Source organism: Lotus japonicus, chromosome 1 (genome assembly GCF_012489685.1).
Source record: "Lotus japonicus ecotype B-129 chromosome 1, LjGifu_v1.2".
Taxonomy (NCBI): Eukaryota; Viridiplantae; Streptophyta; class Magnoliopsida; order Fabales; family Fabaceae; genus Lotus; species Lotus japonicus.
This window is the reverse complement of record NC_080041.1, coordinates 133,684,858-133,699,271: the sequence shown is the minus strand read 5'-3', so window position 1 is coordinate 133,699,271 and position 14,414 is coordinate 133,684,858. Positions and strand designations below refer to the sequence as shown.

At 33.6% G+C, this 14,414-nt stretch overlaps 2 protein-coding genes across 5 annotated transcripts; both read left to right on the top strand.

Annotated features, from left to right (window-relative positions):
- The first annotated feature begins 725 nt into the window (after window positions 1-725).
- LOC130731098 (indole-3-acetic acid-induced protein ARG2) lies at window positions 726-1,569 on the top strand. The gene is made up of 2 exons (XM_057583284.1): window positions 726-956; window positions 1,059-1,569. The coding sequence occupies exons 1-2, from the start codon at window positions 883-885 to the stop codon at window positions 1,267-1,269; spliced, it is 285 nt and encodes a 94-aa protein (XP_057439267.1). The 5' UTR covers window positions 726-882; the 3' UTR covers window positions 1,270-1,569.
- An 8,069-nt stretch (window positions 1,570-9,638) lies between these two features.
- Window positions 9,639-14,287, top strand: LOC130731095 (bifunctional riboflavin kinase/FMN phosphatase-like). 4 transcript variants are annotated; one of them, XR_009016568.1, is made up of 12 exons: window positions 9,639-9,864; window positions 10,126-10,224; window positions 10,348-10,443; window positions 10,617-10,803; window positions 11,466-11,596; window positions 11,693-11,762; window positions 11,872-11,937; window positions 13,033-13,187; window positions 13,287-13,382; window positions 13,586-13,672; window positions 13,817-13,900; window positions 13,984-14,196. XR_009016568.1 is itself a non-coding variant. In XM_057583279.1 (12 exons), the coding sequence occupies exons 2-12, from the start codon at window positions 10,188-10,190 to the stop codon at window positions 14,107-14,109; spliced, it is 1,200 nt and encodes a 399-aa protein (XP_057439262.1). In that variant the 5' UTR covers window positions 9,645-9,864; window positions 10,126-10,187; the 3' UTR covers window positions 14,110-14,287. The 4 variants fall into 4 exon arrangements, 3 of the variants coding, with proteins under 3 accessions (XP_057439262.1, XP_057439264.1, XP_057439263.1); XM_057583279.1 differs by having other exon boundaries at window positions 9,645-9,864; window positions 13,586-13,737; window positions 13,984-14,287; XM_057583281.1 differs by having other exon boundaries at window positions 9,645-9,864; window positions 10,126-10,238; window positions 13,586-13,737; window positions 13,984-14,287.
- Window positions 14,288-14,414: the final 127 nt, after the last annotated feature.

The following is a 14,414-nucleotide window of genomic DNA, read 5'->3' as shown; positions in this document are numbered from 1 at the left end:
CATGTTTATTTTACCTTACTTTAGATAAGTTAAACCAAACTTAGAGATAACTAGCAATTGGCCACATCCAATTACCCAAGATATTCCAGAACTTGAACTAATAATATGCTGAAATTATTAACTAGAATAATAAACCTTCAATAAAGGGAATAGTAGAATATTTTATGTAACCCAAAGATGGTTTGGGCCAATTGAGTGACTCGTTTAGGTTTTTTTGGTGCATCTTCAAAGTATAAAGTAGAATGGTACTTTACTATATTTGAGGAATTGATTTGGATTTGGCAAATTTGAATTTAACTTCAAGTTGCAATGATTAACATTCTAATGCTTAACAACAAGCATATACTCTCATGACATGACTCATCCACTTGGAGCGAGGGTGCTGGGAAGAAGGTTCTCGATATTCTCTAGAAGTTCCTTCTTATCGACCACTACCTTGTCCAGTTGTCCACATGCATGTAATCACCAAGTTGCGGGTGGTGACTGACTTACATAGAGAAAAGAGGGCCTAGTCAAAAGCAAGACCAAGTTCAACTCACTCCCTCATGACTCAACCGTCATGACTCAATCACTCACAAGTGGCACCAAACCATAGGTTACTTACACTTACACATCAATTAATTTCATATTTGCACGCGGCTAATATTCTGGTCTAACAATAAATCATGCATCCAACTTAATTTGACTAGTAAACTCATATCCCCGCCCTATATAAACACCCTCACCCCTTCTCTCATCAACACACAAAATCATCAAAAGTTGGATCAACTTCAGCTGTGGGGAGCTTCTTTTCTCTGATTCAGAAATTCATATACAATCACAGAAATAAGCTCTTTCCATAGCTTTTCATTTCATCTCCATTTGAATCATCAATCATCATCAATGGCTCGCTCTTTCGCTAACACCAAGGCTCTCTCTGCTCTACTCCTTGACGGAATCTCCACCTCTCTCACCAGGTACTGAACTTTTACATTGATTCGATTCTCCATCTTATGATTGTGAAATTTTCAATTTGGTTATTTAACTAACATGCGATTGATTGATTGATTGTTGAACAGACGCGGTTACTCTGCTGCTGCGGCAACACAAAGCGCAACAAGAGGATCAGGAATGACAAAGATGGGAGGGGAAGATAAAGGTGCTTCAACTTACAAGGTTTCATGGGTGCCGGACCCTGTCACTGGTTACTACAAACCAGAGAACACCAAGGAGGTTGTTGATGTTGCAGAAATGCGCGCTATGCTTCTCGCCAAAAAATTCAACAACTAATTAATCAATATCTCAACCAATTTAAGAAATGTTTCGTTAAAAAAAGAGTCATATGGCATAATAGAAACTTGGATTGTTCTGTTTATCATGAAGAGCATGGAATATTGATGATGGTGATGATGTGTTCTGTAGTGACGTCCTCTGCTTGATGACGATGAAACTAGATCAATGCTTATTTTCCCATTATTTTGCTCTTCATATTAGTTTTAGAAACCAGTAGAATGAGGATTGGCAGCTGATCAATGGTGTAACATCTTCTAATTTTACTGAATACAATTAGTATTTTTTTCCTTCCTAAAATTAGTTTTGATCCCTTGTAATTTCGCATCCTATTGTTTTTTCTGCGCTTCTCTTCTATTTTTTTTTTAAGAAAGTACGCCAATTTCACTAATTAGAAACTAAAATGTCTACCATCAAAGCTTGAGCAACATAAAAGGGTGGATTATCCCGCCATAGATTTACCTTCTACATTTTACCCTTAAAAATATTGGTGCAAGGAGTAGTGTATGATTGAGGGAAAAGTTCCTTGAAAAGATTGGATTGAATATGGGGTTATGCCCTAAGTTGGCGCCCTAATCAAGAGAACTTATAGGGTATGGGACGAGACCCTACATGTTTTAGTGAGCCATCTGTGTTTAGACCGGATCGGATTTGAGGCATATATAATAATTATAAGGATCACGATGTAATAGACGTAAGATCAAGACTAATCTCATTTATAAAGTCTAGAGCTAAGCCTTAATGAAATAGTTTTTCTCTTTAGCGATGAGATGGCTGCATAAATCTTAGATATGAGAATCTCAGATCATGGTGAGAACTGAGAACACAAATAAATAATTATTAAAGAAAAAATAAAATTAAGAGCTATGAGATCGAGATGAATATGCATATGGAGGTATTAATCCTAAAAAGTTATTATGTATCATGGAACCAACTCATGGCGAGAGTTCGAATGCAAGTAGGAAAACAACTATAGTTTTGCTGTCAACCAATATCAAATGAATGATGGTCTTTAAATTTTCTAATGAAAGACCAAGCGTGCGTGGCAAGTAAGTTTAGATGAAGTGAACAGAGGGAGATTTGGTCATTTTCAATTTGATGATTATTTGGCCGATACAAATAATTAAAAAGAATAAAATCAGCATAAAAGAATTTGATAGTCGCATATGTCAAAGACAGGCATGTCTTGTAGGCAGTGGCGTATTGTGTTGTGATAATCTTTCCTTGAAGTTGTCCAAGAAATTAACAAACCTGATTATAATATTGTGGTGGGATTCCATGCATCACTGGTGCTCAGAGCTGATCTTGTTGCCCAAACAATCGTAAATGTTTGAACTAGTACTACTTTGTTTTTAACTCCATTTGGGAAATAAATATAAAAAAAGAACATCATGGGAAATCTGGTATTCAGATTCTTGGTTCAACTTGAAATTAAAATGCGCACTATGATGTCCAAGCACACTTTTAGCAAAATTTCTGGTATCTTTCGGCAAGTGTATCCCCTACAGCCAACATTTGGAGGTCAATAGACGGACACCATTCAATATAGTAATTAGAAATTAATTAATGACTCACAAGTCATAACTAGTGGTGCAAAAATTTCATATTATTATATGCCACTTGTCATCTCTTTAAAAGCTTATCAAATATCACCTGAGAGTTTCTTCTTATAGAAATCCACTGAAAATGATTTTTATTTGAACAATCATAGAGAATCATGTCATGTTTGCACAAAAAGCAAGCTTAGAGGGAGATTCGTCAGCCCATTTGGTAATAAATTAATCATAAGTAGAAACACCTCAGGTTTCTAGAGATGTTGACACTTGACTGACAAAGCCCACAAGGAGCGACCATGCTTGTGGGATTTGAAAATGAATACCATAGGGATGGAAATGTGAAGAATATCAAGAAGCTAAGTAAAAGCAAAACTTTCAAGTTTCAACATCAACGGGGTGTTGGCTTCGGTGGTACAGTCAAGAGCTGTCCCACGGTGGTTCAGTTAAAGGACAACCATCGGATATAATAGTTTAAAATTAAATGGCTGAGATTAATTTTGGTTGAATCTTAAATTTACTAAAATGTCCTTTACCCCATTTCAATCTGCCACCATTCTCAACAGCTCTCATCTGCCCCTCTCCCCTCACCTCCGACCGAGCACAACCACCACCGTACAACGGGACCAGATGTCCTCCGTCATAGATTCTTAAACACAAAAACTTTCAGATATGATATTTCCAAATTCCTTCAACAGTTCAAGGAGTTCCTCCTTTTTTGCAGTGCAGATGAACAATAAAAGATCGTTTCAGCGATAGTGCGTTTTAGTTCGGAGTGGAGGTGGGAGAGGAAGAGACGGCGACGGGAGCAGAGGACGTTGAACGGAGGGACCGGCTCAAGGGCGGCTAGGACACGGTTGCTGCGGGGATCGACGGTGATTCCCAGGATGGTGATGTTTTCGGGGAGGGAGGGGTCAGAGATAAGAATTTTGACTACGCCGACGTTAGAGACGGCGGAGATGGCGCGGTGGCGGATGAATCCGACCAAGAATTGGTTTTTTCTGATCTATTAATTTCTGCATAAATATTAAGGAAAAAGAGAAGTACCCTATTAACAGAGGGTGTTAGAGAGGAGAAAGGGCCAGATTGGTGGAGGAGAAAGACATGCATGGTGGTCTAGAAAAAGAGGAGATCTAACCCGTTGTGCGGCGGTGGTGGTGGCCGGCCAGAGTTGGTGGTGGCTGTGTGGATTTTTATTTGCTGGTTTTGCTTACAAGACTGTCTTCTTCTTCACCATGAAGGAGTTGGAAAGGTGGGTGTGGGTGTGGCTCTGCTACAGACTGGGAAAGGAGGGACAAGGATGGGAAAAAAATAAAGAACTGATGGTATTTTTGTCATTTCAATTAAATTATTGAAGTGCACCATGGTGGTTCACTTTTAAAGTGACTCACCAAAGACACCATCTAGAGGCGGCCTTGACTTTTGATTCAGGCATAGGAGGCATGCATAAGATGGAGAAAAAAGTAGTAAATGAGAGTGTGATTCTTTTAGCAGTATTACGGATTTTATGATTTTAGTAGCACCGGCTCTTATAGATATCCAAAAAAGAAGTTTTCAATTTCTTATTCTTCCTAACTCTTTCCTCCTTTCTTAGCACATCACACATGATATCTATCAATTATCTCTCTTTTTTTTATCTCTCAACTAGTACTTCTCGCACGGGGGATATTCATTTTAATTTATTTTGTGTGTTTTTATGATTTTTGCGTATTTTCTAAAATATATTTTTGTATTAATATATTGTTTTTTAAATGTGTTTTTTTTGTTTGGTCGTAGCATGATAATGGATTTAGTGTGTTTGTGGTGTCTTGTCTCCCTCCCCTGAGACAACACAACACACACTTTTAACTTGTCTTGTTTTACAACTCTTGTTATTTGTGTGTTGCCTTGGTAATATATATATTTATATATTGGATTGTATTACCTATATGCAGGATTTTATCTGTTTTTTTTTTACCTTGGCTGATGTTGGTAGTGTAGGTATCTTCACGTCTTTTTTCTACACCATTTAGGCGGATCCAAATAATATGTTTCGTCACCAGCTTGTCGCTTCATTCAGTTTTTTGTTGTGACGTGCTACTGCATTTTGTTCATCTTTGGTGACAACAAATACCTCATATGCGCCCAACCTCCAGGGAGCTTCCTCCTCGACATGTGCTCGACATCCTCCAGATGTGGTGAAGGTCCATTTTGATACAATATGCGTCCATCCTTTTGTTTTGAATTAATATTTTCGTGAAATTTATGATACAATATTTTCATGTAGGTTGAAACTTTCAGTTGTTCTTGTCATTCCACAACAACAACTTCTCCTCCAAAAGGGTGGTTGAAATTGTGCTTATTAGTAAATATTATAATATCTCTGAGTGTTTAGTCTACAACTTCAAAATAATGCTTGTGAGTAATGAGTTCTTCGTCCTTTGATCTTATAATTGTTGTTAATGCTCTCCAAATAAAAGTTCTCTCTGTTCCTCCAGAATCATAGAAAAAGGTTATACATGTTTATCATAATTAATTGCTAACATGATCATGTCATAAAAAAAATTATTTTGGTGTCATGTATATAGAAGGTGTACATGCTATGTTGTTAGATCTTGTATATCATAACATAATTCATCCATAATAAGCTTATTTTAAAAAGTTGGTATTGAAGGTCTATCAATTTGAGTCATTTATGGGAAGTTGTCTAATGACCTGTTGTTGCTCTGCAATAAAGTTGTTATTTTTGCAAATGCAAAAAATTTTATTTGCTCCTTAGTAAGTTTTAAATCCACAACATTATAAATGATAGTGTAAAAAAACTATTGCATTATAAATAGTGTTGTTTTCATATAATCTTTGTTTTAAATGCACTCATCTTTACGTTACATAATAAGTTTCTATGTTGCAAAACAGACATTGATTCTAAGAATTTTTTTTTAATATTAAAATGACATTGTTTACTTTTTATTGGATCATTTTTCTTTTTTTATTTTACACTCATAAAAATATGATTTTTTTATTTGGTCTATGATTATTAAATGATATTAATGCTTAATATGGAACTCCTGTTTTGTTTTTTGAAATGTGTGTAAATATTGCACATGTTATATGGAGTTATGGATGTGAAAAGTATTTAGTCTTATGAATTTAATTCTTTATTTTTTTATGAGTATACACTTTGAAGTGAGATTTAAATTCATTCTTGAAGGTTACAAATTTCTATTTAAATCTTAAACGTTTTTTATAGAACTCTTAAAAGGTTATAAAGAACGACAAAGATGAAAAATAACGAACGATCATGATTGATCTCCTATAAAGAAATCTACAGAGTTAAAAAGATATACATGGTAAAAAAACATTTATGACCCGTAGTTAAGTGATACATACTCATTGATACGCTATCCGCAACATACAGCCATCAATTCCCTCTAGAGCAAGTATTGAGTTCGAATCTTATAAATGAAAATATTTGCAAGTTATGCTCATTTATATAGTAAGCAAATGAAAATGAAGTTGTGGAAGTGAAATAACTTTTGCCCCTTGAACTTAATCTTAAATTTGGTGTCATGATTTGATACTTTCATGTGAGATTTAAATACAATCTTGAAAGTTATAAACTTCTCAACTCCTATATAACTACTTAATGACATTTATTCATAATATGTAACCACCCCTTTTTTTTTAGTAAAACAAAGAAAACTTATTTATGTTTATGATAATGATGTGTAGCCAATATATATATTTTAGATGAATTTCAGAAACAGTTTAATCTATATTTTTAATTTTAAATTAAAATTTGAGATTAATTTATTGTTCAATTTTATTTTTTTAATTCACAAATAAAAGGAAGTACCACGTTAGGAATATATTTTAATTTTATGAATTATATATAATAGTAAACACATGTAAATGGACTTGTAAAAGTGGAAAAGTTTTTACCTCATGAATTTAAATGTTGAATTGTGTCATAATTAAGCACTTTAAAATTTGATTTAAATTCAATCTTTAATATTTCTAACTTTTGAGCTTCTACATAACTCCTAAATGATATTAATGCATAATATTAACCATTAATTTTATATATTATAATCAATAGATATGTAAATTTCTAAGGCCTTCACAATATTAAACTTTAAGAATTATGGAGAATCAACCAAACAAACATCCTTATTTTCTCGGGCACTTGCAGAATCTGTACGTTGGTAGAAAGACCATGAAACCAAGCATGACAAAGCGCTACCTATAACAGAAGAAAACAGGTCCCCAACGTCCAGAACTCCGCAAGCATGAAAGGCAGGGAAAGCATAGCAGAAAGTCAACCGCATAGCAGAAACTTCTGTTGAACAATATTAATCCAATATTATTATCCATATGGAAAAAATGCTAATATATATGCATTAAAATTTATTTTCCCACTCTATTTCTACACACTTTCTTTTGACATTTCTCTTTTTTTTAACGACTCTCTTCTTTATTTATATCCTATCATACTTTTTATTTATCGCTCTTCTATTTTTATATCTTTCTAGATGTGGCTGAAAATGATTTGTAAAGATTCATTTTTTTCATTTCTTTTCTTGTCTCATCATATCAATAGTGATTAAAAAAATTCATTATCAAGAGTATTTCATAATTAAAATTTTGCTAGGTGTTCATTGAGAATGATTGGTGGTTATGTATTCTGCTTGACCTCTCTTCTTCTATAGACTAATGAAAAATTAAAGCAGATATTTAAAATGTTTTATATTAATGATATGAAAAATGTAGAGTGACAAATAAGGGTTATAAACTAAAACTAGTCATACGATTGAAGCTAATACAAGGGTAGAAGTGTTCCAGTGCGTATTCTGTTTCAGCCTCAGGCCAAGCTTGACAATGATTATACTTGACAAGTAAATAAACCACTTTTTGTTTAGCTGCTATTAGCCTATTATCATAAACTACCTACAAATTAATCGTCAATACGATTTTAAGGGCAACCATGCATGTAGAGATACCCTTTTTTCCCCTTTAAAAAAAATCCCTTCATAAAACTAGAAATATCATCAATATGCATTTAATTAACCCACTTTCTTAAGACCACCTTGCAACAAACTGCATCCATAACAAGTTTTATTTAAAAAGCAAAAGAATATATTAATCACAGCTAAGGAGACAAAGCAGACAACTTGCAACCAGCAAAGGCTAAAATTTCAACAACTAAATCCATCATCACATTTAATGAGTCCCCCTTCAGTCTCAAGCGAAGCTTGACTACGATTGTATGACAAGTAAACAAACCACTTTTTGTTTAGTTGCTATTAGCCTATAATTACCATTAACTACCTACAAATTAATCATCAAAACACTAAGGACCTGTTTGGTGGTAATGATAGAATATGATGGAATATGATATGTGAACAGGATAACAACAGGATATGATAAGAGCAGGATAGACTTTTATCTTATCTTGTGTTTGAGGTGCACATGATAAGGACAAGATATGATAAGAAAAAATGTATCAAATTTATATTTAAATAAAAAATACATTTAAAAATTGATCATTATTAAATTTAATTTTTTATACATTTTCATTAATGAGTCTATTTTAAAATAACTAAAATTAATTTAACTTTTATTAATTAGCCTATTTTATTATTTTGAAGATAGTCTATATTTTAATAAAATTATGCAATTAACCAGTTGGTTTTCACTTAGTTGTGAGACGTGATAATTAACAATAAAAGTTAACTAAATTAAGAATATTATTATTTCAAAAGTACTTTATATTTAAATTATAATAGGAGATGAAAATAGAAAATTAGTCTATTACTATTAAAAAATTAATATTTGTATCCAATTGGTTTTCACTTAATTGTGACAACTGACACGCGATAAATAAGAAAAATTAACTAAATTAATAATATTATTATTTTAAAATTAATATATTTAAATTATTATATAAGTAGATAAATAATTTTTAAATAATAGGAGATGAAAATAATAAATTAGTGTATTAATATTAATAAATCAATATTTGTAAGTGAGTAATCTATTTTACTATTTATGAATAATTATTATTATTATTTTTATTTTAGTTAAATTAATATTTAATATTTATTAATTAATATTATTATAAATTATATAATATTAAAATAAATTAATTTGAAGTTAGGATACTGAAAGAAAATATATAACTGGTATTCTATTTTGTTCTATCCTAGCTCCCCCCTCATGATAACTTTTAGACATGATGGACATGATAAGATAGGAGACGGGATAATGTTATCCTATCCTGCTGGCGCAACAAACAAAAGATAACAACAAGATATGATTACTATCCTGTCATATCCTATCATATCCTGACCACCAAACGGGCTCTAAGTATTCATCATCACATTTAATGTGTCCTCCTTCAGTCTTCGAGAACAATTAGATAAACCAGAAAAATCAATAAAAAAGAGAGGTATTATGAGGAAAAATTAATAAACAATTCCTAGAAGGGATTTTTAGCTCTAGAAAATAAAGAAGCCTTATTGGTAAAATAGGTTGTAAAGCAGAATTGTTGCTAAAAGAATTCCGGTGAGGGACCTAGTTCAGACGGCGAGATAAATACAATGACTAATTTGAGGATTAAGCAAAAAAAAAACTGATTTGGGCATAAATTAAACCACTTACATTTATAGGGACCAAAATTGTTATTTACCCTAAAATTAATTTCTTAGAGTATTTTACATATGATGACAACAAAGTAACTTCATATAATACTCTTCTTCTTCTTTTTTGAAATAACTTCATATAATACTCATTTTCCCTTCATTTTCATTTATGTCATTTTCATTCCTCGCATTTTCTTCTCCTTTCCAAACAAAGCATAAGTTTATACTTCCCTTATCACTTTCTCCCAGCTTCACCAGCGCGCTTCATACCCAAAATCCCAAATGTTCCACCAAATATGAACCCTAATCCTCAAACTCCTCTGCTTGCCTTGCACTGTTCCTCGACAAATCCTAAGCCCTTACACATCGTTATTGAAAAATCTTCCTGGCTTCCTCACTTTCTCCCTGATTCAACTTACTTGGTAATTAAGTGGTTTTCAAACCTGAATTTACTTGATATGTGGAACTTATTGCATTGTAATGTAAATTTTTTGTTACTCAATTCTTTGCTGCTACCATGTTGTGGAACTTATATGCAGATGCTTGAGTACTATGCACATAATCAAAAAGCCATATTTTGTATTTTGTCAAATACACACAAACACATAAAGGAGGAAATTTTAAATTTATCTGATTATGGACGGTTTTATCAGTTTGTGTGGCTGTCGTATTGCTTTCTGCAGAACATGAAGGAATTTCTTTGAAGGTCGCCAATTTACAATCTTTATGTTGGCATAATTTCCAGATGCTTCACCCTTCACTTCTTGTGCCGAAAGCTCTCTGTTGTATTCTTGTGGTTTCTGAACCTTCATTTATTTCCAATGAGCAATTATTCTGTGTAGAGTGCTTCTTTGTTTAGTTTGAACAATTGTCTGAATTTATTTCATTATTTATTTATGTAACAGATTTTGGTCTGAGTGACAATATGTCGATTGCAAAGCCTTTTAGGAAGTGGATTAGTTGTGTTATCCTTGATTTAGATGGCACACTGCTCAACACAGGTCTGTTGTCCTGTTATCCGTCAACCCATCATGTCTCTGCTTTTGATTTTTGTATTTTCATTCCCTCAATTGAATAATAATAATAATCATCCAGTAGCTATATTTTCCTCATTCTAGTTGGCCGTTATTTCGTTACTAGTTCAATGATACTAGCAAGGGTGATTTAATTACAGATGGCGTTGTAGGCAATGTTTTGAAGTTCTCATTAGGAAAGTATGGAAAGGAATGGGATGGAAGAGAAGTTCTTAAAATTGTGGGGAAGACACCATTTGAAGCTGCTGCTGCAGTTGTAGAAGATTATGGACTTCCCTGTTCGACGACTGAATTTATTTCTGAGATTTCGCCTTTGTTCTCTGATCAGTAATTATCTGTTGCATCATTCTTCTGAAGATTGTCTTTTTTTGTCTTTTTAAATGTGGACCATGCTTAGAGATATATTTTCAATTAAATTTTGAATGTGAATACCGCTATATGCTTCCAATTATGGTTGAACTAACAATAACTGCTTAGTGCTTACTCTTTATGAATGTTTGGAGAAGGTGATTGAGGCCCTCTGGCTGCATTTGCTAGAGACTACCTTATCAAACAATAAAGTCTTGCATGTTATGTTTTAACCTTCCAAGTTGGTTTCTACTCTTCATGGTTAAAGAATGCACTTTCATAGCATATTTTGTGACGTTATACTATCTCCAGCGAAGCATCGCTTCAGAGTATTTATTTGAGGACACCCTGCTGTACCTTTAATTAGGGGGAGGTTAACACTAGATTCGGCTACTATCTTCATTATTACCTTAGGAAATTTATTAACATATCAAGGCAATATATTGAAAATTTTGTCACGTACCAATTAGTTTATGATCTGAAATCTTTGTGTATTATGTTTCGTATCGGAGATACAAGTATTTACTTGTTTAAAAACATATATAGTGAATCATTTACTTGGTTGGTCCGTTCAATTGAATTCATAGTTCAAACTTCTGAGGAAGTTTCCCGCTAAAGTTTTTGCTCGATTCTCATTTTAGATGGTGCAACATTAAAGCACTTCCTGGTGCCAATCGGTTGATTAAACATTTGAAGAGTCATGGAGCTCCAATGGCTTTGGCATCAAACTCCCCAAGGGAAAACATTGAAGCCAAAATATCATTTCATGATGGTTGATTTTTTTCGAGAACCTTAATCTTCTTATGCTCCTTTGCCTCTATGAATGTAAGTATGAGACTGTTTATTATTTTTTTCCCTGTCCATGCAGGATGGAAAGATTCTTTCTCTGTCATAATTGGTGGAGATGAAGTCAGAAAAGGGAAGCCTTCCCCTGAAATGTGAGATTCCAAATGTATTGTTTGGCCTTGGTTACTTAGACTTTCTTGTGTTTCTTGTGTATAAGTCATATCTTTTGTCTTCTAAAATTATTGTGTTTTATTATTGCAGATTCGTTGAAGCGGCTAGGAGGTTAAGCATTGAACCTTCTTGCTGTCTTGTCATTGAAGACTCTATGTGAGTGTCTCTCTCCTGTTCTGACTCTGTCCTGTATATGGTTTCCTGTGCCAACTGAGTCTTCTTTGACTGTTACACTTTGTATTGGATTATTGTTTGCTTTTATATTCGCAATACCTCAGAATTTTTTTTTTTTTATCTCTGGATTTCTCATGAATTATATTTGTAATATATAACAATAGCCCCTCTTTTGGCCTCTTCGTGGAAAAAAAATTTAAAAAGTTCTGGAGAACCTTTAAACATCAGCCCCTAAGGGGTTCTGTTTGGATTTTGTAGTCTTTGAAATAAATCACCTAGTGGCTTAGGATGATTGTTATGTTGATAGCTTGGGTAGACAAAGTTACGTGCTGTGTACTTGGGATTAGTTTTTGGTTTTTTTTTTTATAAGCAGGGGTTGGTTTTTGGTGAAGTGAAAATCTTTTTCTCGTAATTGATAAGTGCTTAATCAGGTGCAGGGTGGTGTGCGATTGACAGAGATAGAGTGATTGGGTGCATTTGGGACTTAGGGATTGTGATAAAAATTTGAGAGCATCCATATAATTTTTTTTTTCTCTCCTGGAAATTCCTACATAATATTCTTTTGAGTATATGTGTACAATTTGAATTACAATCTGCTCTTTGTAATCATCATTTAAGCTTCCTTTTTGCAACATGTTCTTGCTTGCTTATTGATTTAGGCCTTGGCTTGTTACATCTTTCTGCAGAAGAACTGTTTTTCTGTATCCCATGAATGTTCTCTTTGATACTTTAAACTGGGGCTGTGGAATTATGTTAAAAGTCTAACATAATTTGAAAGGATTTTTATAGCACTTTCAAGTCGTTTGTATCTTTTCTTCTAGCATGATAGTCAAAATAATCCCCTTTCAATTCTGATTACATTTTGGTTAAACCCTCTCTGATTACAGTCTGCGGTGATGCCTACCTTGCATCTATCTTAGTCAGCATACTTTACTTCAACTGAAGACTGCTTTCTTATTTTCTTCTAGGTTTTTATATAGACATGCTGATTTTTATCCTAGCCATTTTTCTTTATACCTGACTGCTGCCTTTCCTCTGTATCTTCTTTCTAAAAACATGTGTACATGGCTTCTTTAGACCAGGTGTTACTGCAGGTAAGGCTGCTGGAATGGAAGTGGTTGCTGTACCATCTCTTCCAAAACAGTCACATCTCTATACTGCAGCAGATGAGGTGATCAATTCCCTGCTTGATTTGCAACTTGAAAAGTGGGGTCTACCTCCATTTGAAGATTGTAAACCTCTAATGCCTTAAGATAGTACCTTCTGTGCATATTGTGTTTCTTTTATCAGTATGCCATTTACATTTGAGCTAGTATTCTGAACTATTGTAGGGGTTGAGGGAACTTTGCCCATAGATCCTTGGCATATTAGTGGTCCTGTCATCAAGGGATTTGGTCGTGGCTCAAAGGTCCTCGGAATCCCTACAGGTATGTTTCCACTTATTAATTGTGTAATATGACATGAAGCTGAAAAGTAGATAAGCGAAAAATAGGTGGTAGGTACGAGTATTTGTGGTTGCTTGTGATGTTTGTAACTTGTATTTCACTGAATATATTTGGATTATACTATCTCAAAATAATTTCCGGCCTTTGATTATACCAACTGAATTTGTTGCATTATTTTCTTCCAGCTAATTTATCAGCAAAAGGCTATTCAGATCTCCTTGTGGAGCATCCTGCAGGAGTTTATTTTGGTTGGGCTGGATTACCTGGGAGAGGTATTTTTAAAATGGTTATGAGCATTGGTTGGAATCCATATTTCAACAACAAAGAAAAAACTATAGTAAGTTTTTTTATTAGAAACCTCTAGCTATTACTATTTGCCTCAGAATTTTCATATGATCTGTGTTTTTTCAATATAGGAACCATGGTTACTCCATGATTTCAGTGAGGATTTCTACGGGGAAGAACTGCGGCTTGTTATAGTTGGTTACATCCGTCCTGAGGTACAGCTGAATAAATATTTCTCCTCCAAGTTTTCTTCTCCATTTTCTTGAGTTTCGCTAAAATTGGGCACTCTTCATAACAGGCCAATTTTCCTTCCCTTGAAAGCTTGATAGCTAAGATTCATGCAGACCGTAGAGTTGCTGAGAGAGCTCTTGATCTTCCTTTGTATTCAAGTTATAAGAATGATCCATATTTGAGAACCTATTAGTACTGGTTCTAGTAATAATCACATGAAGAAACCCCTGCATTTCGACTGGGGGTTATTGATAGAGTACAAAATCCTCCTATTATTTGACATTAGCTCCATGATTCTAATTTTATCATAACTAAATTTGATTTGTAACACGCATAAATAGTAATAAAAAATAGCTATTAATTTCGTTTTAGTACTTTATTACGTGTCTGTTGGAAATTTGGGTCCTTATCAGAACTCCTGAATTGGGTTCAATTAAGATATGCAACACAATTTCATTGTTTTCGTGCATGGGTTCTATGTCCCTCCTAAAATAGTTT